The 23,525-nt window shown below is 35.1% G+C and overlaps 5 protein-coding genes and 3 pseudogenes across 9 annotated transcripts; 7 read left to right on the forward strand and 1 right to left on the reverse strand.

Annotated features, from left to right (window-relative positions):
* Positions 1-1,052: 1,052 nt before the first annotated feature.
* Positions 1,053-2,076, reverse strand: LOC110225844 (annotated as a pseudogene).
* Positions 2,077-5,671: 3,595 nt separating this feature from the next.
* On the forward strand, positions 5,672-6,667 carry LOC9300328 (auxin-responsive protein SAUR32). Its single transcript, XM_021015643.1, has one exon. It carries the CDS (start codon positions 5,998-6,000, stop codon positions 6,421-6,423), a length of 426 nt encoding a protein of 141 aa, XP_020871302.1. The 5' UTR covers positions 5,672-5,997; the 3' UTR covers positions 6,424-6,667.
* Positions 6,668-7,159: 492 nt separating this feature from the next.
* Positions 7,160-8,768, forward strand: LOC110225709 (annotated as a pseudogene).
* Positions 8,769-10,781: 2,013 nt separating this feature from the next.
* LOC9300329 (putative FBD-associated F-box protein At5g53635) lies at positions 10,782-12,186 on the forward strand. Its single transcript, XM_021015782.1, has 3 exons — positions 10,782-11,469; positions 11,643-11,783; positions 11,881-12,186. Exons 1-3 carry the CDS (start codon positions 11,152-11,154, stop codon positions 12,184-12,186), a joined length of 765 nt encoding a protein of 254 aa, XP_020871441.1. The 5' UTR covers positions 10,782-11,151.
* A 337-nt stretch (positions 12,187-12,523) lies between these two features.
* LOC110227716 (putative FBD-associated F-box protein At5g53635) lies at positions 12,524-14,832 on the forward strand. Its single transcript, XM_021023051.1, has 4 exons — positions 12,524-12,611; positions 12,827-13,780; positions 13,867-14,007; positions 14,107-14,832. The coding sequence occupies exons 2-4, from the start codon at positions 12,851-12,853 to the stop codon at positions 14,395-14,397; spliced, it is 1,362 nt and encodes a 453-aa protein (XP_020878710.1). The 5' UTR covers positions 12,524-12,611; positions 12,827-12,850; the 3' UTR covers positions 14,398-14,832.
* Positions 14,833-14,850: 18 nt separating this feature from the next.
* Positions 14,851-16,822, forward strand: LOC9300330 (putative FBD-associated F-box protein At5g53635). 5 transcript variants are annotated; one of them, XM_021023068.1, is made up of 6 exons: positions 14,861-14,899; positions 15,196-15,358; positions 15,467-15,876; positions 16,063-16,139; positions 16,223-16,366; positions 16,462-16,822. In XM_021023068.1, exons 2-6 carry the CDS (start codon positions 15,222-15,224, stop codon positions 16,741-16,743), a joined length of 1,050 nt encoding a protein of 349 aa, XP_020878727.1. In that variant the 5' UTR covers positions 14,861-14,899; positions 15,196-15,221; the 3' UTR covers positions 16,744-16,822. The 5 variants fall into 5 exon arrangements, with proteins under 5 accessions (XP_020878734.1, XP_020878716.1, XP_020878722.1 ...); XM_021023079.1 differs by lacking the exon at positions 14,861-14,899 and having other exon boundaries at positions 15,271-15,358; positions 15,467-15,609; positions 15,747-15,876; XM_021023057.1 differs by having other exon boundaries at positions 14,860-14,899; positions 15,196-15,876.
* Positions 16,823-17,707: 885 nt separating this feature from the next.
* LOC110225875 (F-box/FBD/LRR-repeat protein At1g51370-like) lies at positions 17,708-20,167 on the forward strand. Its single transcript, XM_021016110.1, has 3 exons — positions 17,708-19,308; positions 19,401-19,541; positions 19,653-20,167. The coding sequence occupies exons 1-3, from the start codon at positions 18,430-18,432 to the stop codon at positions 19,941-19,943; spliced, it is 1,311 nt and encodes a 436-aa protein (XP_020871769.1). The 5' UTR covers positions 17,708-18,429; the 3' UTR covers positions 19,944-20,167.
* A 122-nt stretch (positions 20,168-20,289) lies between these two features.
* On the forward strand, positions 20,290-22,742 carry LOC110225874 (annotated as a pseudogene).
* Positions 22,743-23,525: the final 783 nt, after the last annotated feature.

A 23,525-nucleotide genomic window follows, 5' to 3' on the forward strand; every position in this document is an offset into this window, starting at 1 on the left:
TGTTTGGTTGAGAGTTTGAGCCACTCGAAACACAAATCTTTTTTAACATGTGGGATGTGGCCCTAAACACCAAGGATGCTTTGGTCATATTCTACGAATATGATCCTTTGTATATATTTTTCTCTTTTCCAGTTTATCTAAATTTGTTATGATAACAACAAGCACTAGGGGTCGGTATTTGCTTATTAGGTTTGGGTTAGAAATAGTTTTGATATATAGTACTGAAATTCCTTTGGGTTGATTTGATATGGTTTGATTCTTTTCAATGTTTCTGGTTGAAATAAAAACAATATATATACTAATAAATATTCAAATAAGGATTATAGAAAAAAAAATTAGTAGGGAAACAATTTTAAATAAATCAGGTTAAATTTATGAAGTTTTTTTTTAATTTGATGTAAATTTTGTTTGTTTCAGTTAGAATACGAGAAACCTTTCGGTTTAATTTCGTTTCTTATGATCTTGGGTAAACGACCTGTGTCCCCCTAGGAAGTTTCATATAGTATCACAACTACACAGAATTCGGACCTCGACCGCAGTCCACACAGATCAGAAGTTAAACTCCAATTTCCCCCCAAATCAAAAGTTCGAGACCTTGGTCTCCAAAATTTTGAATTTCGTGGTTTATCTGTGGTTTACTGTACCGAACCGATGCCAAACCAAAACCCAGTAGAATAAACCGAATTAATAAACCGAATTGAAATCCTTTCGTGATTATGAAACACTGATGTCGACATCGGACGTTGAGCTATTGAAGAGGGCGTGGCGAGAAGGCGGCGCCGGAGATTCTTCAGTACGAAGGAGCTCTTGTTGACCGAGCCAAAGAACATATGGAATTAGTGGTAAAATCTCTAAAACCCTAATTTTTGGATTCACCAGAATTAGCACTAAATCCGCAATCTTTTTGTTCCATGATTCTAATTAGCAGAGTACTGCTCTTGTATGATTGATTACGCTTTTTTGTTCTGTTAACATCATTGTCTTGTCACTTCCATTTTCTAGTGGAAGGAGTTTGGAAATTTGAAGTTATTGAAATGTTTGTAATTAAACAGGAAGAAACAATTGAAGATTATGTGGAAAATGGCATAGACCCTCTCATGGTGTCTCTTTATCAGATGGATTTGGACAGAGCCCAGTTTCTACTCAGATCTTATCTCAGGGTTAGGCTTCTCAAGGTGATGCTATCGGCGGTCAGAGTTGTTTCCGAAGGAGCTGGCGACAAAGGTGTATTCTGGTCAGAAGGAGAAGCAGGAGACTGAACAGGGGATGGAGATTTTGGTGTCGGAGATGGAGTCGCCGGAGAGTGAGATGGAGCATGTGCTGGCGAGTGAGCTGGTGAGTGAGAAACAGGGGTGGGGGAATTTGGTGACGGAGATGGAGTCGCCGGAGAGTGAGATGGAGAATGCGACGGTGAGTGAGAAACAGGGGAAGAAGACTTAGGTGGTTGTGCTGGAGAAACAGATGATTTAGGTGTCTGAGATTTTGACGGAGGAGTCGCCGGAGAAGAGGATCTCGGAGGTTTAGCCGGAGAAACAGGGGAATGAGCTTTAGGTGGTTGAGCCGTTGAACGAGGATTAGCCGGAGAAACTGAAGGAACAGGGGAATGAGATTTAGGAGGCTGAGCTGATGACGGAGGTTTCGTCGGAGAAATAGGAACCGTCTGGTGATCTCTGACGGCGAGAACAACGACGATCAGCTTCTGTCCCTTTTTACAGTGATCTTCATTACCACTTATGAAATAAAAAGGACCAGATCAATCAAGCGTTACCACAGATTCACCATTATCAAAGTTCTTGATCGGATTCCTAACATAAACATGTGAATTAAACATAATCACGAAAGGATTTCAATTCAGTTTATTAATTCGGTTTATTCTACTGGGTTTTGGTTTGGTATCGGTTCGGTACAGTAAACCACAGATAAACCACGAAATTCAAAATTTTGGGGACCAAGGTCTCGAACTTTTGATTTGGAGGGAAACTGGAGTTTAACTTCTGATCTGTGTGGACTGCGGTCGAGGTCCGAATTCTGTGTAGTTGTGATACTATATAAAACTTCCTAGGGGGACACAGGTCGTTTACCCTATGATCTTTGATTAGATTCTATTCAAATGTCAAATCTTTTTTTAGAGTATAACTAATCATTATACAATCTTAATATTAACGACACTAGTTTTTTTTATAATGCCTTTAATTCTGCCTTCCCTGGCGTGTATGGACACTTTGACAAAAAGTCGTCGTTCGCTTTTATATCAAGAAAAATAAAAACTCAAGATCAAAGTTATAACAAAGAGCACATGATTCCAACTTTCTTGGTAATCCAACGGCTATTACTCATCCATATGGTCGTCATTTGTCATATCGTGCCGACATGATGGTCCGCAAACTTTGGAACCTTCTTATTCTCTCGTAATTAATCCTAACGAAACCAAACGGAGCTGATGGCAGCAAAACCAATTCTGGTCTCATTTTGGCCTAATAAAGATCCTCATTGAATCATAACTACATTGGAGCTTCCATTGCTAATACGTAGAATAGTGAAATGGTGATTTATATATATATATATATATATATATAAAATTACACTTTATAGAAAAAAACAACGTAATATATAGACATTGGAGTTCCGATTAGCAACACGTATAATGGTGGAATGGTGTTTTTAATGCGATTATGTAAAAAATTTACCAATTAAAAATATTTGCATAATATTTACTACAACGTAAAAACCCAAATTTTGCGTTTTTGTTCTGCAAATTTTTCATTCTATAAGTTTTTATTGGAATTATGATTGGTAATATGTGTTTACTAGAACGTAAAAACGCATAATTTATTATCTAAAAAATACAAATAAAAATTTATTATACAAACAAATTAAATGAGTATTTATTTGCATATTTCACTATACATTTTTTATTCTATGCTTTTTTCTGCAAAATTATATTCTGTAGCTTATGTCATTAGGTGATGTTATCAATCAGAGCGAGGAATTGAGATTACGCTTTTACTTCCAAAGCAGTTCCTAATTGAACCAACTTCTGCGAAATTTTCAAAACCAAAGCATTATAATAAGATGAACCGGATACGAAGCAAAACCACAGTGAGCGGCACGTGTCATCTAGTTATTGGATATGTGTTTTGATCGGCGGCGTTATAGGCACCTGAGGAGGCGCGACATCCGCTTACTCGGCAAAGGACTTTTTTGTCATTTTGCGCAGAGGTTTACGTTACGCTGACGTGTTGTACTATGACAACAGTTCGTGGGTCCACGTTTAATGACGTGGCAGAGTCTTTAACCACTCGCTTAAAAAAAAAAAAATCATTGGAGATGGAATTTGAATTTTTCACGAGCATGTTCCTACGTATAATGCCTTCCACCTAGCAATCTCAAACCTCAAGCGACGTATTTTTTTTTGAGTTTGGTTAAAAGCAAGCTACAAATTTTCAAAATGTTGGAATGAATATAATTATGTATTCATAAACCAAACATCAACTTTTATTTTTGGCTTTTATAATAGCTTAAGAAGGCAAATTAAAGTCTTGTAATCTTGATTTTGTTTGGTTGGATTGTAGTACTAATGTGATTGCCTATTGAATGATTTCGGACTAATGTGATTTATGTGAATATTCTTGTATGGATCCTATACATCTAACACGTTATATATATACATTTGATTTTTTATACGGTTTAATACTTTCTTAAATCCCATATGACTTCTTAAATTGGTATAAAGTCAAATATATTATACAAAAACTTATCAAAACGATTACGTACTAAATAGTATATTATAAAAAATATGTGTTAAAAAAAAAATGTGTTTATGGGGATGTAATTTTTTTTCTTTGCTTTGATATATATGGGGATGTAATTTCGCATGCACCCCTCTTGGAAATACCGAAGCGTATATAACTATCTCTAAGATAAGGTATAGGTTTGACCTTTAATCGTGTTTATCTTATTTACCTTAAGTCGTGCTTATCCATTTACCTTAGTCACGGTGGCAAAACATGAACAGGGGTGAACTAGTGAAACACGCATTACTTCAATTTGTATTCCAATTATTTTAGAAAATTTTGACAAATTTTTAGCCACTTCCGATTTTAAAAGAGTCCTACACACAAACACATCTCACATTTTATATAAGATTATTTATCCATTCAATTTACCGAGTCGTTGGCTTTTTGAAATGCCAAAGGGGCCTTGTGCCTGATTTGCCAGCTGATCAAAGTAAAACAGCAACCAAATCACAACGATCGGTTGGACTATTGCTTGTCTATATTAAGAAAAAAGGGTTTGTGCAAAAAAACCTTCCAAAGTTGTCAATTTTACAACTTTATCATCTATTTCCAAAAAATGCAGAATAATCCTATGAAGTTCAAAATAATAGACAATATATATATTTTTTGTTATTGTTAAGTTTTTAAAACTTTGATAAATAATATATCAAATCGAAGTCTTCGAGACGAGGAGTTCAACTCTACCTTTATAATTTTAAAAATCAAATGTATGTGATCATGAAAATGTTTTTTTGTTATTGTTAAGTTTTTAAAACTTTGATAAATATTATATCAAATTGAAGTCCTCGAGACGAGGAGTTCAACTTTACCTTTATAATTTTAAAAATCAAATATATGTGATCATGAAAACGTTTACAATATATACATAAGGACTATATTGCCTATTATTTTAGATTTTATAAGATTATTCAGCATTGTTTTGAGGTGGAAGGTAAAGTTACAAAAATCAACGACTTTGAGGTTTGCATAAAACTAAAAAACCTTTGATAGTTTTTTTTTGGTTAAATAAACAATCCTAAAAATCTTTGATAGTCAAGTAGATAATTATTTGTATTAGTATTACACATATGAAATCAATATATATATATATTTTCACTTTTACAACTTTTGTAAGCTATATCATTATATATTAAACAACAGAAAATGATATAAATGTAGCAAATTAAACACAAAAAAAAACAAAGTGATTGAATTAGTTTCAAAAACATTTGCAAACCGTCAACTTATTTTCGCGAGGGTTTAAAAAGATGAGGGTTTAAAACCCAAAAAAAAAAGATAATGGGTTTTCAAATGTTATTGAGAAAGGTGATTTTTACCAAATTTTCCGCAAACAAGAGAACAATAGTTTCTTTCATATATTAATAGTACCAAAGTCCAAGTTATTTAAATTTATTACAAGCTAAAAAAAAATAGTACTAATCAAATAAAGATAGATACTTAAATCCTATATATATACTCTTTTATACATCATCATATATATTACGTGCTATATGCATCACAAATAATATATGAAACAACGAAAATATTACTGTATGTTTTTTCCAAGTAATTTCCATCTTTATTAGCTTACAAAATAAATAAAAAAAACGAATTACTCTCCTAACTACTGGATATACACAAAACATTAAAATAATTTGGTGATGTAAACAAACCTCCTAAAGTCGTTAAAACCCTACCCTAAGTACTCCTCCTTACACGCTCCCAATTTTTACCACGTCAATTCCACCTCATTAATCAATTAATTAGAACAAATAACAAAAACAAAAGTAAAGGTTTACAAAAAAACAAAAAAAAAAACCAAAAACAAAAGCAAAATAGAAGAAAAAGCCTTTGGAAATGTGCGCGTTAAGCAAAAACCCTACACCACCAAGACCAAGTAGTATATATACGTATATTTCCTTATTCCGAAATCCTCTCAACCTCCTCTAAAAAACAAAATAAAAACTCTTCATGCTTAGCCTATCATGAGCAACATCCCTAGATCTCTCACCGACTCAGATCTTTCTCTCTTCCTTCTCATTATATCTTCTGCTGTTGATCCTTGGCCTTTTTCTATCACCGTTTTTTAGCATCAACAACCTCACCGGAAAATCTCTAACAACCACCTTTTAACACTTCTCTTCCTCCTCGTCGATCGTTTTAACCAATCTTTGTGTGTTTCTTGTTTGGTTTTTCGGTGAAAAAAGATTCCTTCTTCTTAATGGGTTTTGAAGAAAACCAAAAACAGAGTCCAAAACAGAGTCCGAATCAGATCAAGCATATGGTGTTCAACTTTCACTTTCATGTTCCTCATCTCCACATACTCCATCATCATCACCATCATCATCATGATGTTCCTAAAGGCTGTGTAGCGATTATGGTGGGACATGAAGACGATGAAGAAGGTCTACACAGATTTGTTGTTCCGTTGGTGTTCTTGAGTCATCCTTTGTTCTTGGATCTCTTGAAAGAAGCTGAAAAAGAGTATGGATTCAAGCACGATGGTCCGATTACTATTCCTTGCCGTGTTGATGAGTTTAAGCATGTTCAAGAAATTATCGACGAGGAGACTCATCGCCGTCATAGTCACGGTGGTCACGGCCACAACAACCATAACCACCACAACAACCATCTCCGATGTTTCTAAAGATCTCTAATTCGATTTGTTGGTTTGCTCTGGTTTGGTTTGACATGTAATTGGTTTGATTTGACAGATTTCTCTTTTGAGATTGTTTAGTTTGCTTAATTTTTTTTTCTTTTAGTTTTAGTTGATGATGATGATGATGATGAAAAAATCAAGAGAGCCATTAAATGTGAATGCTTTTTTTTTAAGAATGTAATCGTGAGGAATAAGGGAATAATCATATTATTTGATTTTTATTTTATTGAAAGGAATGTGAATATTTCTTTCCTTTCTTTATTTTATTTGATTTTAACGCGTTAAATTTGGGCATGGACCATGTTATTTTGTTGTTCTTTTCCTTAAGAGAGATTGCTTTTCTCGTTAGGATTACATTCACGCCAAGTGTCTCGAATATATTAATCTTGTTTTTTTAAAAGATACCACAAAAGCAAATGTATTTTGACTTTGATTGAGATCCGTCACCAATTATATCTACCTCAATTACGGCAGCTTTTTAGATTTGTCAACTAGTTACTGCAATTAAAACGGCCAATTTAAATATACTACAATATTGATGTTGACTACTAAAATAAACAGAGAATCGGTTAGATACTAAACATGATATCGTATCTAAACTGATTTTAACAAAAAATTTGATGTTATGATATTATCTATACGTATATATTTCCGAATTATTCTCACATCTAATTTATAATATCATAAACTAAAAATATGTTCACATTAACCCAAAAAAAAAAAAAAACTAAGAGTTTAAAGATTACACTTGTAAGCGGTGAGTTCTTCTCTTTCTCCGTGACCCTATCCTGATTAGTCTAAAGATTGTTTAAATTATCTCTATCATCTTTGTTATTATGCTTTTGCCTCTGTCACGATGGAACTATGAATGTTTTGAGTCTTTCGGTGAAAGGTGATGCTACTTTATTTATGGGTTTAATCTGGTTCAATGAAGATTTTGAAAATTTTCTTCATAATACTTGAACTAAACGAGAAGTTTATTAGCTTTGGTTGCAAGTTATGTGTCCTTTATTATCCTTGCAGCCAAATTGTCTCTCTAAACTTGCGTTTTTAACTTTTTGCTTACAGATTTCGTTGTTTTGAAAATTTTCTTACAGAAGAAAGCACATTGTTAGTAGATGGAAATGTCGAGTAAGAGATTGAAGAAAGATAGGATAAGCCAATTACCGGTCACTTTGATATGCCACATACTTAATCATCTTCCTTCCAAGGAAGTTGTTAGAACAAGTGTTTTATCCACCACATGGAGAAGTCTTTGGCTTTGGGTTCCTAGTTTGGAATTGGATTCCAAAAAATTCCAAGATTTCAATGCATGCCTTTGTGAGTTTTGGTGACAGGTATTTGGATTATGATAGAGTTTCATGCATAGACAAAGTCAAGCTAACTATTGATGAAAGCCACGGTGGTGTAGATGATATGTCTTATTTCACATCATGGATTGATGCTTTAGTTAAACGTAGGATCACACATCTAGACATTAAGTGTCTTCTGGATTTTGAGTATCATGAGATGCCCCTAACCTTTTATATATGCAAGACACTCGTATACCTACAACTTGCTCGGGTGAGCTTTGATGATGTCGAGATTGTTTCTTTACCTTGTCTGAAGACTATGCATTTAAAAGATAACATGTATCCCAATGAAGCTACTTTTGAGAGACTTGTCTCATCATGTCCCGTATTGGAAGAGTTAAAGATTGTTGGATGTTTGAATGATAATGCAAAAGTCTTGCGGGTGCTCTCTAGGTCATTGATAAGGCTTATTATAAGAATACGCTTTTCTCAGCAAGATTCTGGTTCCGGAATTGTGATTGATGCTCCTCATTTACGCTTTTTGAGTATTTATGATTACTTATCAGAAAGCTTTAGAATAACCAATATGGATTCCAATGCCAAGTTAGATATTTCTCTTGTCATTCCATCAAAGAGAAATAACATCCGCAGTTTCTTACTCGGGATTTCGAGGGTCAGAGATATGACGATATGTTCAAAGACTATGAAGGTTTATGTATGTCAATGTATGTCTTCGTACGTAAAGTTTCTATTATGAACGTTTATCACTCATAATATTTTCATGTTTTGGTTCCAGATTATCCATGAATATGTGACATTTGAACTGTTGCCTCTATTTGGTTGCGTGTCCCGCCTATGTGTTACTCTCTGTGTATTCGATTTGAATTGGTTGCCACTTTTTCTCGTGAGCTGTCCGAATCTGAAATCTCTTATCTTGGTGAGGAAATCTAATACAAAGCCTTATAAGTTGAAGACTATGCTTATCTTTTCATTGTGTTTTAATTTCTCTTCTCTTTTTTTTTTCCTCAGAAATGGGAAGATAGCTCAAAGTAGTTGGAGTTGATGAATTCATTCGGATTTTCATCTGTGCCAAAGTGTTTGTTATTGTCTCTCGAGTTTGTTGATTTGGAAACAAGCATCTTAGGATATGCTTCAGAAATGGAGCTAGTAAAGTACTTTCTAGTGAATTCGGCAATCCTCAAAAAACTCACTCTACGTTTGCACTACTATGCAAGAAGACAATATGATATCTTCAACAAACTCCTCAAAATCCCAAAACGCTCTATCCCATGTCAAGTCGTCGTATCACATGGCTCTGAGCAGTTTTATATGTGAAGACTATTCAGTCAACTTCCATTAATTAGTATGTATGTAGTTATTCATTTTATGAATCTTTTATTTACATTAAACATAGATGCTATTCAATGGTAATTTTTTTTTTTTTTTTTTTAATGGTTATGTTAATAGGTGATATAAGAACGAGCGTGGTGATTGATGGAGAAGCTGTTGCTGGACTAAGGTCACTCTCAACAGATTCGAATGGAAGGGAAGATGAAGATAGAAGTGAATAGATGGTGAAACTGTCGCTGGACTAAGGTCACTCTCAACAGATTCGATAGAGATGGAGATGGATAGTTGGATGGATCGAAGTTCGCCACACAAAGCTGCGGAATGACTTTGTGATAAGAACACAAATCAATATCTAAGGGCTTGATTGGTTCTCCATCTAGCACCCGCCTAGCGGTTGCTAGCGGTCAGTTGCGGTTGTTAGCGGTTGGTACCAATCATAGAAATCGCTCCATACCGCTTCGAACCGCTCCAAATCGCTGGATTTTAAAAGCTCCTTCCCGCAAGCGTTTGCGGTTGCGGGCGGTAGCGGTTGGAATTAAAAAAAAAAAAAAAAGACGTTTACTTATAATTATTATAATATATATCAATCCTATACTTATAATCTTGTATTAAAATTTCTTTATTTTTGAATAATTATTTAGTACTTTATTTATGGTTTTAATTATTAAGCATGTTCAATTTTTCTAATATTATCATATAATAATATATTGGTGTTTTAATTTCTTTTTTAGTAATATTTCTTATTTATTTTGGTCATTTTTTTATTTAACTGCTACCGCACCCGCTGGTTTACCAGTCATAAAACTCCCGCAAACGCATCAATTTTCAAACGCTAAACCAGTCGTTCAAAACGCTTGGTAACGCTTGAACCCGCAACTGCCCGCTTCTGCAAACTCCCGCAACCGCTACCGCAACCGCTGCGTTTAAACTAGTCAGGCCTTAAGTGAATCGCATACAAAGATAAAGATTCCACTTGTTTTCTAAAGGAATCACACACAATAGAAAAAAAACAAGTAAAACAAAAGCCTAAGCTTTTAAAAGTGAGAAACTCTCTCTTTATTTTTTTCCAAAAATCTATATATTTACAATGAAAGGAAACATGAGCTTATATAGGCTCAATTTACAAATCAATAACATAAGTACAAAATAAATCAAATTAATTACATGAATCAATCAAGAATAAATTTGAGAGATTTTATCAATCATCATTGATGGAGATTGATTCTTTGTATCTAGACACTTTCTTGATATAGCCATGAATTGATTGTCTTCTAGAAACTTCTTTATAATTTGATCTTGATTTTCTTTGAATCAATCCTTGATGAGTCATGGATATTTCTAGGACTACAACAATAGGTGTCTCTGAACAAATTATGATCGCGACGAGGAAAAAAAATAGAAAAATCATCCATGAAAATGTTGCCAACCATTCTAATTAAAGATGTGCACATTAGAAAACTTAGATGTAACTTATGTTTTGAAAACAAATTTGTATGATCGCTACGAAAAGAAAATCATCCAGGAAAATTAATAAACATTTAATTACGGCCCATATGAAAAACAATTTTAACCAAACCTGACTTGTTATGTTGGAATGTTGGGCTTTTGTGTAACAAAACAAACACTCATTATATAGAAGAACATAACTATACAGACTCCAGGTTTCAAGGAATTGCAGCGAGTTCTGGTAGTGATATTCCAATCCCGTCAGTGAAATTACGATCAAATTCCGGCAAGTGATTGCATTCCGCCGGCCAAAACACTGTAAGTTCTTCTTATTTTTACCTTTCTTGTTGTAACATCATCTTCATAAGACTTTGAAAACCCTAACCCTAACATATGTGGTTCGTCGTCTCTTAATCTCTCACTCTAATTACTTTTGCATATGTCACGATGAATCTTATTCGTCTTCTTGCAAATTTTGATGTTAATTTATGGGTTTTGAATAAATTATATTCACTGGAATTTGGACCTATCGAGAGAGTTGGTTGCAAGCTATGTGTCCCTATTAACTTCGCATCTGAAAACTTTGCGTTTTTTTTAGCAGAATAGTTTCTACAAAAGAAATCAACACATGGTTGGTAGAGGGAAATCAAAACAGGCTCGTGTCAACGAGTTGAGTAGTAGGTTGAAGGAAGATAGAATAAGCCAGTTACCTGATCATTTGATATTATATCACATACTTGATCATCTTCCCATAAAGGACTTAGTTACCACAAGCGTTTTATCCACCAGATGGAGAAGTCTCTGGCTTTCGGTTCCTTGTTTGAAACTGAAATCGAGAAAATTCTCAAACTCCATATCTTTTGTGAGTTTTGGTGACATGTTTTTCAATTCCGATCCGGCTTCAAAGACCTGCAGGAAATTGATCATATATCTAGAGACTTTCAAGGTACATCTTCGTCAATGCATTTATTGGTATGACATGTAAAATCATGTGCATTGGTGCGTCTCTCACCTACAAAAGAGAGAGACTATGGTGAGAGATTCTCATTGCACTTGGTTTAAGCTTTTCTATAATTAAAAGTTTCTTGTAATCCATAGTAGTTTATGTCATGGTTTCAGGTCATTCATCACTATTCCAAAGTAAAACCATTGCCTCAATTTGATTACATGTCCCGCCTGGAAATTACGCTCTTTGCATCCGATTTAAAATGGTTGCCAACTTTTCTTGAGCACTGCCCGAATCTTAAATCCCTCGAATTGGTGATGATCTGCAATAAACCCTATGATTTGATCTCGTCTCTAAGATGATTCCGCATATTTTTTCATTGTGTGTTTGTCCTCTTTTTATTTTCCTTAGGTATTGGATCATCAATCTAGGAAGATCTATTCTAAGGAGAGGAATCAGATCAGTTTTTCAGCTGTGCCTCAATGTTTCTTTTCGTCGCTCGAGTTTGTTGAAATCACAAACAATATCAGGGGATATGCTGCAGACATGTTTCTGAATCTAGTAAGTTACTTTTTGGAGAATTCAGCAATCCTCAAGAAACTGAATCTACATTCATGTTCCAATGATCGTGCATACAAATATATCTTCAAGAAACTCCTGAGCATCCCAAGACGCTCCCCGGGTTGTGCACTCCTCTTTTCTAGAAAGAACATGTGAAGCTTGTCTTTTGACAGGTTTAGTCTTGTCTCCCCGGGATGTTTTTTTATGCAATGAAGTTTATTACTCTTTCTTATAAGGAACTTGGCAAGGTTTTTACTTTTTACTCTTTCTTAATGAGTTTTTGACTTTCTATATAACAAAAAAGAGCATACTATAGAAAAGGGATAACTAATAATTAAATTAAATAAATAAGAATGACTAACTTGGTTCTTTTGAACCAAACTCTCAGTTCTCTTATTTCCGGTTTAGTTATGTAAACCAATGAGCAGATGCAATAATTAATATATGTAGATTTTTAGCCATTTCTGGAAAATCAATCAAAAACAGCTTCATCTTCCTCTCTATCCCTTTCTCTCAATCATAATTCCTCGAATCCTCGGTTGTTCCGGCGAGTGTTTCCATTTCGTTCGATCAAAAACAATGTAAGTTCTTCTTCTTCTTACTTGACCTTTTTATTATTGTTGTGAAATCATACTCATTAAGACTTTGAAAAAACCCTAGCCTGATTTAAGTCTCAATATGGTTTAGTTTCTCTGTCACTGGAAGTTAAATTGAAAGAGAGTTTTGATTAGCGTTGATTGCAAATTATGTGTGCTTATTGTCTCTCTCTAACTTTTTTTTCAATTTTGTTAAGCAGAATATTTTCTAGAGAAGAAAAGAAATGTTTGGTAGATGGAAATCCAAACAAACTTGTTCCACAAGGTTGGATGAAGATAGGTTAAGCCAATTACCAGATTCTTTAATCTGTCACATACTTTCTCATCTTCCCACAAAGGAAGCTGTTAAGACGAGTGTTTTATCCATCAGATGGAGAGATCTCTGGCTTTTGGTTTCACGTTTGGAGTTAGATTCTCATGAATTCCCAGAGTTCAAAGCCTTTGTGAGTTTTGGTGCCAGGTTTTTCCACTCGGATAGGGTTTCATACATACACAAGCTGGAGTTAAGTATTTATGATACTAGATATTTAGCTAGTGTAGATCATGATCCCTCTTATCTCTTACCATGGATTGATGCATCAGTTAAGCGTAAGATCCAACATCTACATGTTCGGTGTCATCGAGAAGTTGAAGTTCCATATGAGTTATTTTATGAGATGCCTCTAAGCCTTTGTGTCTGTGAGTCACTGGTCTCCTTAAAACTTCATATGGTGGCCTTAGCTGATGCCGAGTTTTGTTCCTTACCTTGTTTGAAAACTATGTGCTTAAAAACTGTTTGGTATCCCAATGAGACCATGTTTGGGAGACTTGTCTCATCTTGCCCTGTCCTGGAGGAGTTAGAGATTGCAACATGTGTAGTTGACAATGGAAAAGTCTTTCGAGTGCTCTCTAGGTCGTTGAAGAAGCTAGCTATACGCTATTTTGCGCGTATTGTTGGTTCAGAAACTGTGATTGATGCTCCTAAACTATGCTTTTTGAGAATCGATGGGAACTTATCAGAAAACTTTATGATAACCAATATGGATTCCAACTTCAAGTTAGATATTTCTCTCGGCTTTGGTTTACGGTTAACTGATCAAGGAAGTAAATTCCAAAGTTTTCTCCTCGGGATTTCAAAGGTCAGGGATATGACAATATTGAGAGAGACTTTCAAGGTATATATGTTAATTCTAGTATTCGACATGTAACCTTTCTATCATGAAAGTTTCTAACCCACAATACTTTTGTTTTATGGTTGCAGCTCATATGTGAATACTTGATAATAAAACCGCTGCCTCGGTTTGGTAACATGTCCCGCTTGTGGGTTTCGTTTCGTGTATCTCATTTGAAATGGTTACCAAGATTTCTTGAGAGCTGCCCAAACTTGAAATCACTCATCTTGGTGATGATCTTCTTAACCCAATAAGTGTTTTCATCTCTATATAATTTCCATCGCGTATCTTTTCATTGTGTATTAATTAATCCTCTCTTCTTTCCTTAGGAATGTGTTGGTGATTTTAAGAAAATACCTTTCGAGGAGGAGATGAATCAAATCAGTTTTTCATATGTGCCTGAGTGTTTGTCATCGTCTCTCGAGTTTGTTGATTTCAAAGTCCCAATCCAAGGATGTGCTGGAGACATGAAACTAGTAAGGTACTTCCTAGAGAATTCGGCAATCCTCAAGAAACTCAATCTATATGTGGACCATAATAATTCATCGTCTGTCATCATCTTCAAGGAACTCCTCAGAATCCCAAGAGGGTCTACCAAATGTGAAGTCGTCGTCCTCTGATTGGTAAAGAGTAGAGAGAATATTGTGAGGTTTTGTGATTTTGTCTAAAGCTAGCACAAAGTGAATATGCATACTAGTTTCAGGGTTTGGTTTCTAACTTGTCTGGCAGGTGATATTTATATTTTTAGACCTTTCTCATATAATTTGACTTCTGCTTATCTGTTCTTCAAGTATATATAAACCGTATTTGACCCAAAATAATTTTAAACAAAATGGTTCCGACTTTGTCTGATCCGGGGAAAAAATCAGGATTAGACGAATTTTTAGTATCTGAACAAAATTGGTTATATCGTACATTCCGGTGCGTTCTGCTTGGATTAAACCATTGGTTCAGATCGGACAAAACCGAGTTGGCCTATTTCACACATCTTTAATTCCCTTATACGTAACGTGGCACTGTCTTCTCTCTTCCCTATTTTAAAACCCTAAGCCGACAAAAAAAAAAAACCCTAAGCACATCTATTTGTCTAAGACGAAGACGTTTGATCTACCGTACATTCCGGTGCGTTCTGCTTCTTCTCCTTCTTCTTATTTAACTGCTCCTTGATTTGCTGTCATCTTCAGATTCCTTGAAAGCCCTAAACCTAATTGTTCAATCCCTTGCATGTGTGCTTCTCGATATCTGTTTTATGTAGAGCTGTCCCAATTTATGTGTGTCCGAATTTTCTACTCATCAAGATTAGTTGAATGCTAGCTAGTGTTTTGTGTTGATTGCAAGCTATGGCTACCTATTTACGTCTCATCCAAACAGTTTCTCTGAAACTAGCTTATTCAGTTTTTATATTGTTTTTCATACAGATTTCGTTGTCTGAAAAAGAAAACAAATGGATGGTTCCAAAGGGTTGAGTACTGAGCGATTGAAGGAAGATAGGATAAGCCAGTTACCTGATCCTTTGATATGTCACATTCTTTCCCATCTTCCCACAAAAGAAGCTGTTACCACAAGCGTTTTGTCCACCAGGTGGAGGAGTCTCTGGCTTTGGGTTCCTAATTTGGAATTGGATTCCCGAGATTTCTCTGATTTCAATGCCTTTGCGAGTTTTGGTGACAGGTTTTTCGATTCTGATAGGGTGTCATGCATACACAAACTCAAGTTAGCTATTAATGGAAATGGTGATGGTGTTGATGATACATCTTATATCAAATCATGGATTGATGCTGCAGTTAAGCGTAAGGTCCAACATCTACGTGTTATGTGGTTTGTAAAGTATGGTGAGATGCCCCTAAGCTTTTATGTGTGTGAGACACTGGTATCTTTAAATCTCGTTTGTGTAGCTTTGGATGATGTCGAGTTTGTCTCCTTCCCTCGTCTTAAGACTATGCATTTACTTTGTGTTCGTCTTTCCAAGGATGCCGCTTTTGAGAGATTTATCTCTTGCTGTCCTGTCTTGGAAGACTTAAGAATCGCCGGTTGTGTGAATGAGCCTCTATCCTTTAGGGTGCACTCTCAGTCACTGAAAAGGCTCATTATTGGACGAGGTAATCTTACTCATCAGGTTGATTCTGTCCCAGGAGTTGTCATTGATGCTCCTCAATTATGCTGTTTGAGAATCATTGATCACGTATCAAAAAGCTTCATAGTAAACAATCTGGAGTACAATGCCAAGTTAGAAGTTAATATCACCTTTGGTCTAAAGGTTTCTGACGAAGAAAGCATTTCATCAGGGAGAAGTCTCATCCATAGTTTTCTGTCAGGGATCTTGAAGGTTGGGGATTTGACGATAAATTCAGACACTTTGAAGGTATACATGTATTGGCATACACATATAATGTAATGAAAAGTGTCTAATCCACAATATAATACTCTCTCCCTCTCTGCTTTCAGATCATTTATGACTATTCCAAATCAGAGTCGCTGCCGCAATTTGGTTATATGTCACGCCTATGCGTTTCTGTCATGGCACAATATTTGACATGGTTGGAACCATTTCTTAAGAGCTGCCCGAATCTGAGATCCCTAGTCTTGGTGGTGAATCTGCTAAACCCTTTGATATTTTTCTCATCTCTATGCAGCTTCTTACATATCATTTCATTTTGTTTGATCCTCTCTTTTTTCCTCGACAGTTTCCTAATAGTCTTCCGGAGAGGATGAATCAAATCAACTTTTCATGTGTGCCCAAGTGTTTGCAATCCTCTGTCGAGTTTGTTGATCTCAAATTCCAAATCTCGGGACCTGTTACAGAAATGAAAATGAAGCTAGTAAGGTACTTCTTAGAGAATTCGGCTATACTCAAGAAACTCACTCTACATATGTATTCTAATTCAACAGAAGATGAAATCTTGACGAAACTCTTGCAAATCCCAAGAGCCTCTACCAAATGTGAGGTTGTCATTGTCATAAAGTAAATCGGTTGATGCATGTAGTCTTTCTGAATTTTCAGTGACAGCTCATGTGGTTCTTATATCAGCTCAAATGTTTGAAATCTTCGCAATTTGTCAAATCTCTTCGCTACTAAAACCTAACTTTCGAAGAAGAATTTCAATTGAAAACTAGATTAAATTTGATTCTATATTGCTTACGGTTAAGTGAAAACAAATCTAATCCCAAACCAATATAAAGCCTGATCGATTTATCCTAAATTTTATGGATAGATAGTTTCAAAATCACTAGAAAACTTATTTTCTTCACTAGTCACGTGACCTTATTTAACCAAAAAGACCAGGATTTAACAATCTGAATAAAACTGGGATTTCCGGTTTAGTCCAACCGAAGAGTTGGTTGTTTCTTGGTTCTTTTTTTTGTGAAGGTTGCCTACGTACCCTTGCCATTGACATCAAACTCGTCTCCAATACTTTTTACCAAACAAAACTAAAAATGTTCGAAATGACATTGAGGATAATGGTTTTGTTAAACTTAATAAATCCAAAAGCTAAATGTCAACGTGGAGTCTTTTTAGCTTCATAAAAAATAGTTATTTAAAATTTTGTGAGAGTAAATAAATATCTTTTATGAAACTAAAAATGTCTCATATCGAACATTGACAAAAAAAGAACATTGGTTGTTTCTTGGTTCTTTTTTTTGTGAAGGTTGCCTACGTACCCTTGCCATTGACATCAAACTCGTCTCCAATACTTTTTACCAAACAAAACTAAAAATGTTCGAAATGACATTGAGGATAATGGTTTTGTTAAACTTAATAAATCCAAAAGCTAAATGTCAACGTGGAGTCTTTTTAGCTTCATAAAAAATAGTTATTTAAAATTTTGTGAGAGTAAATAAATATCTTTTATGAAACTAAAAATGTCTCATATCGACGTGGAATCTTCTTAGCTTCACATATAGAGATATTTATCTAAAATTTTGATACTTTTTACAAAAGTAAAAAAGTCCCACATCGAAATTACGAAGAATCAACTAGTGAAGTCATCTCTATAAATACTATTACAAACTGTGTTGTGGACATTCATATAAAATTCGATGAATCTAAAGTCGAATCCTTTGAAACCTAGTAAAATTTTGTAAACAAATCAGCTAGTTGGCCAATTGTTGATTCTAAGTGCTTAATTGCTTTAGGCGGCTGATAAACCAGTCCAACAATTAATGCATGATTTAAGTGTCTAATGGTTTAAAGAGGTCGCAGTAGATATTCTGACCGCCTAATCGGATAGGCGGTCGGAATTTAAATTCCAGGTGCGTTTTTCTTCTTCTTCTTTTTATATTGTCGTTGTTTGATTCTTAGTCATCCATGGGCTTTTATTTCTTCTTCTTCTTCTTTTTTTTTATTATTGTTGCTTGATTCTTTGCCATCCATGAGATTTTAGTTATTCTTCTTCTTCTTTTTATATTGTTTTTTTCTTTTTTTTTTGCTTTTAATCTTTTGATATTGTTGCTTGTTCATCCATGTGCTTTTAGGTATTTTCTTTCACTATACTACTTGATTGAAATTTGGATTAGGGCTGGTCGTAATTTATATGTGTTTGTATCTCTTAGTTTGATGCAAGCTATGTGTCCCTATCTCTTCGAACTTAGATGGTTATTTCTGAAACTTCTAAAATTTAAAATGTAGATCATAGTTGTGTGAAGAAAGAGAAATGGTGGGTAGAGAGAAGAAAACCAAACAAGTCTCAACATTGGAAGATAAGATAAGCCAGTTACCTGAACATTTGATTTCTAAAATACTTTTTCATCTCTCTACCAAGGACGATGTAAGAACAAGTGTTTTGTCCACCAAATGGAGATATCTTTGGCAACAGGTTCCTGGATTGGACTTAGACTCCTACGCATTCTCAAATTTCTATAAATTTGTGAGGTTTGTTGAAAGTTTTATTTATTCAAACAATGAGTCATGGATACGCAAACTCCGGTTATATATTAGTCATGATCATGGTATGTGTGATATCTCGTCATGGATTGATGCTGTGGCTAGGCGTAGGATTCATCATATCGATCTTAGTTTCGATCTCACTTATCAACCTGATAAGATACCACCCTTGACCTTGAGGTTATATACCTGCGAGACACTGGTACACTTACGACTCTATGGAGCCACCTTAGTAGATGCCGAGTTTGTTGCCTTACCTTGTCTTAAGATCCTCCATTTAGAATATGTTAGTTATCCCAATGAGTCCACTTTGGAGAAACTTATATCAGGCTCCCCAGTTCTAAAAGATTTAACCATCATTAGATATCTAGCATATAATGCCAAGGTTTTACGAGTGCGCTCTCAGACGGTAAAGAAAATCCACATTGATCACTCAAGAGTTGTAATTGATGCTCCTTTACTTCAGTCCTTGAGGACTAAGATTTACAAAACAAAGAACTTTGAGATCATTAATTTGGGTTTTTTTACCAAACTAGATATTGATGTTGTCTTTATAAGCCATAGGACATACTATAGTAGCATGATTCATGACATCATCACCGACATATCCATGGTCAAGGAGCTAGTAATTAATAATGGTATTTGGAAGGTATAAATCTCAACGTTGGAATATATAAATGAATATTTTTTCCAAGAAAGTTTCTCACCATAACTATTTTACGTGTTTACTTATGTTACCAGGATATCTTTCTATACTCGAAATCGGGACCGGTGCAACAGTTTCGAAACCTATCCAGCTTGAATGCTGGATTTACTAAAACTGATCTTGAATTATTGCCACTCATTCTTGAGAGTTGCCCAAAACTAGAATCTCTCACATTGGTAATGAAATATATCTCTAATTAAGTAACCGTCTTATTTCCGCTACGCATATCCTCTGTGAATGCTTTTTATGTATCTCTTTACTCAATTTCGTTTCCTCTGTTTTTGAAGGAATTGGTCGAGGATCAATACATGCGTTGTGAGAAGAACAAAGAACCAAATGTGATGTTTTCAACAGTGCCTCAGTGTTTGGTATCATCGCTCAAGTTTGTGGAACTGAAACGTTCTATCCCAATGTATGAAGGAGAAATGGAGCTAGTAAGATACTTGCTGAAGAATTCAACAATCCTGAAGAAACTAAGGCTTGATCTTTACTATTCCCAAAGGGCAATGGGTGACTTCCTGAAAGAGCTCTTTGCGATGCCAAAATGCTCTACCGGTTGTGAAGTCCTTGTTCTTTAATTACTAAAAGATATTGCTGAATATTTTTAGTCGAGTGTTAACCTTTTGGTCGTTACATTGTTTTTTTTTTTATGGAGGATATTTCACTTGGAGCCACAGGTAACTATTGCCGTTAACTCCTTTTGTTGTTTTTTCTTGGTATGAGTTAACTATTGTACTTATGTTACTTGGTGGTTGCTTTTTATGTTACTTGGTGGTTGCTGTTATTTCATGAGAATTTTTTATTTATTTATTTATTTTTTATTTTTTTCATGAGAATTTTTTAAACGAACTTTTTTTTTTCTTTTCTTAACAAACACGTCAAAACTTTCATTAATATGAAGCAGAAAACAATCTCGATGCATTAGAGTTCTGATTTCAATGTATTATAATATTGGGACCTCATCGAGTTCGCTATTTATGATGGTGTACATGTTACGTCTTATATGACGCCATGGATTGATCCAACATCTAGATATTGTGTGTCCTCCCGATCGGCCGATCTTATGTATGATATACCCCTAAGGCTCTATACATGTGGGACACTAGTATCCTTTGAGGTGAACCTAGATGATGTGATGTCGAGTTTTTTTTTTAATCTTGAACGAAAGCTTAAAAAAGATGACAATGGTGAATTCTATTTCTTGTTAAAAGGTTACGGTGACATCACTTTCATATATATAGACTGCTGGCTTTTGATAACACAACAAGTGAGTAGGTTTACATGATCCAAGAGCACATGGCTGTATCGTATTCGTACGAGACTCACAGTCACAGCTTCCGCATGCTCTGCTTTTGCTAACTTAAGGCAATGGAGGAGAAACAGAGGAGGAGATGGGCTTCGCGTTATGGTCTGACAGGCCCATCATGATTATGAGAAACCGCAGCTTTGGTCTGAGGGAGAGTCTTCCGTATATATCTATCCCTTAGCGTTTAAGCTAGAATTTTATTTGGGATCTAGGGTTTTCTACAACAATGGTTGATAGAGAGAAATCGAATCAGATTAGTTGTTCCATAGGGTTTAGTGAGAGATTAGAGGAAGACCAGATAAGTGAATTACCTGATCCTTTGATCTGTCAGATTCTTTCTCATCTTCCCACAAAAGAAGCTGTTACGACAAGCGTTTTGTCCACAAGATGGAGGAGTCTCTGGCTTTCGGTTCTTAGTTTGGTATTGAGCTCCCGAGATTTCTCTGATTTCAATGCCTTTGGGAGTTTTGGTGACAGGTTTTTTGATTCTGATAGAGTTTCATGCCTAGACAAACTGGAGCTAGCTATTAATGGAAATGAGGATAAATCTTATATCATTTCATGGATTGATGCTGCAGTTAAGCGTAAGGTTCAACAGTTCCATCTACGTGTTAAATGTTTTTCAAAGTATGGTTATTGTGGGATGCCCGTAAGCCTTTATGCGTGTGAGACACTGGTATCTTTAAAGCTCGTTTTTGTAACCTTGGATGATGTCGACTTTGTTTCCTTCCCTCGTCTGAAGACTATGCATTTAAGTTATGTTTGGCTTTCCAAGGATGCCACATTTGAGAGATTTATTTCTTGCTGTCCTGTCTTGGAAGACTTAGAAATTTCCAAATGTGCGAATGCTCCTCAACCCTTGCGGGTGTACTCTCGGTCACTAAAAAGGCTCTATATTGGATATGGTTATTCTACTCAGGTTGATTCTGTTCCAGGAGTAGTCATTGATGCTCCTCAATTATGCTTTTTGAGTATCCGTGATTTCAAATCAGAAAGCTTCATAGTAAAAAATCTCAAGTACAATTCCAAGGTAGTAGTTGATGTCACCTTTGGTTTTAAGTTTGCTGACGAAGCCTTTCATCGGGGATAACTCTCATCCGTAGTTTTCTGTCAGGGATCTCCAAGGTTGGGGATTTGACGATATATTGGCAGACTTTCCAGGTATATATATATTGGACATACACATTTTAATATAATGAAAAGTTTCTAACCAACAATACTCTCACTCTCACTCTCTCCCTGCTTTCAGATCATTTATAACTATTCCAAAACAGAATCGCTGCCTCAATTTGGTTATATGTCACGCCTGTGCGTTTCTCTCTCTGCACAACATTTGAAAGGGTTGGCAACATTTCTTGAGAGCTGCCCGAATCTGAAATCTCTAGTCGTGGTGGTAAATCTGCTAGACCTTGCGATAATTTTCTCATCTCTATGCACAACTTCTGTCATATCATTTGATTGTATTTTCTCCTCTCCTTTTTTCTCAGCTATTAGATTATTTACACTACGAGGAGCTACATCCGGAGGAGATGAATCAAATCAAGTGTTTGCAATCCTCTCTCGAGTTTGTTGATTTCAAATTATTCACTGGAGATGTTGCACAAATGAAGCTAGTAAGGTGCTTCCTAGAGAATTGTGTTATCCTCAAGAAACTCACTCTACATTTGGATTCTAATTCAACAGAAGATGAAATCGTGAAGAAACTCTTGGAAATCCCAAGAGCCTCTACCAAATGTGAGGTTGTCATTGTCAAAAACTAGAGAGGAACGTAAGAAGTCTGTATTTGACTGGTAAGTATAAATTGGTTGATGTAGCCTTTTATATGTTCCTCAATCATTTGGGTCTTAATTATGAGTAAAAAGGAATGTGTAATGATAATGGAATGGCAGGGATATCTCAGTTGTTCTTAGAATCAACTGGTTTTTATTTTGGTGACTTTGTGTAATGACAATGTTGGATATTATGATATTATTATTATTACTTGGTTTGGTGATATTATGATAGCGTAATTATTTTGCTCATTCGTTTCTGAATTTTCCATGGCAGTTCATGGATCTCTTATATCAGTTTACAACGTTAAAAAAAAAAAAAAAAAAAAAACGTTAAAAAAATTTCTTGGCAAAGGAAGGGTTGTCTATAAATAATACTAGTAGTTAAATCAGTTTCGTGCTGAAGTGTTTAAAAAAATAATAATAAACTTTCGATTTTGCAACAAATTAATTTAAAACTGTCCAATTTGAGTAAACAAAATTTGAGCAAAAATTTCTGATGTTGTAAAGAAATTAAAGATGAAGTTTGGGTTTTGTTCGTTTCCTTATCATAATAATTTTTAGACGAGTTTTTTTTTTTTTCTTTCTTAACAAACATTTTAAAACTTTCATTATTATGAAGCAAACAATATGATCTCGATCCCAAACAAACTTGGTTGCTTAGAATTCTGATTTCAATGTACCACTTGCCAAAATTATTATATTGGGACAAGTTAACTATTTACGATGGTGTTATTGGTGTACATGATACGTCTTATATTCTTATATTCTGCCTTGTATTGATCCAACATCTAGTTATTTTGTGTCCTCCCGATCTTATGTAGGCTCTACATTTGTCGAGTTTGTTTATCTTGAACGAAGCTTTAAAGGTTCAGAGAAAGCTTAAAGAAGATGACAATGGTGATTGGTGAATTCTATTTCTTGTTAAAAGGTTACGGTTACATCACTTTAATATATATAGACTGCTGGCTTTTGATAACACGACAAGTGAGTAGCTGCACATGACAGCAGATGATCCAAGAGCATCAAAAACGATTGGTCAAATCAAATGGACTCGCAGCTTCCGCATGCTCTGCTTTTGCTGA

The sequence above is a fragment of the Arabidopsis lyrata genome (genome assembly GCF_000004255.2).
Source record: "Arabidopsis lyrata subsp. lyrata unplaced genomic scaffold ARALYscaffold_8, whole genome shotgun sequence".
Taxonomy (NCBI): domain Eukaryota; kingdom Viridiplantae; phylum Streptophyta; class Magnoliopsida; order Brassicales; family Brassicaceae; genus Arabidopsis; species Arabidopsis lyrata.

Coding starts and splice junctions, on each gene's coding strand:
- LOC9300328 (XM_021015643.1), top strand. CDS start 5,998: ATGGGTTTTGAAGAAAACCAAAAACAGAGTCCAAAACAGAGTCCGAAT.
- LOC9300330 (XM_021023057.1), top strand. CDS start 15,222: ATGGATGGTTCCAAAGGGTTGAGTACTGAGCGATTGAAGGAAGATAGG. Junction 15,877..16,062: donor AAGGCTCATTATTGGACGAG/GTAATCTTACTC, acceptor GCATTTCATCAG/GGAGAAGTCTCATCCATAGT. Junction 16,367..16,461: donor TGAGATCCCTAGTCTTGGTG/GTGAATCTGCTA, acceptor TTTCCTCGACAG/TTTCCTAATAGTCTTCCGGA.
- LOC110227716 (XM_021023051.1), top strand. CDS start 12,851: ATGTTTGGTAGATGGAAATCCAAACAAACTTGTTCCACAAGGTTGGAT. Junction 13,781..13,866: donor TATTGAGAGAGACTTTCAAG/GTATATATGTTA, acceptor TTATGGTTGCAG/CTCATATGTGAATACTTGAT. Junction 14,008..14,106: donor ACTTGAAATCACTCATCTTG/GTGATGATCTTC, acceptor TTCTTTCCTTAG/GAATGTGTTGGTGATTTTAA.
- LOC110225875 (XM_021016110.1), top strand. CDS start 18,430: ATGGTGGGTAGAGAGAAGAAAACCAAACAAGTCTCAACATTGGAAGAT. Junction 19,309..19,400: donor TTAATAATGGTATTTGGAAG/GTATAAATCTCA, acceptor TTATGTTACCAG/GATATCTTTCTATACTCGAA. Junction 19,542..19,652: donor AACTAGAATCTCTCACATTG/GTAATGAAATAT, acceptor CTGTTTTTGAAG/GAATTGGTCGAGGATCAATA.
- LOC9300329 (XM_021015782.1), top strand. CDS start 11,152: ATGGTTGGTAGAGGGAAATCAAAACAGGCTCGTGTCAACGAGTTGAGT. Junction 11,470..11,642: donor TATATCTAGAGACTTTCAAG/GTACATCTTCGT, acceptor TCATGGTTTCAG/GTCATTCATCACTATTCCAA. Junction 11,784..11,880: donor ATCTTAAATCCCTCGAATTG/GTGATGATCTGC, acceptor TATTTTCCTTAG/GTATTGGATCATCAATCTAG.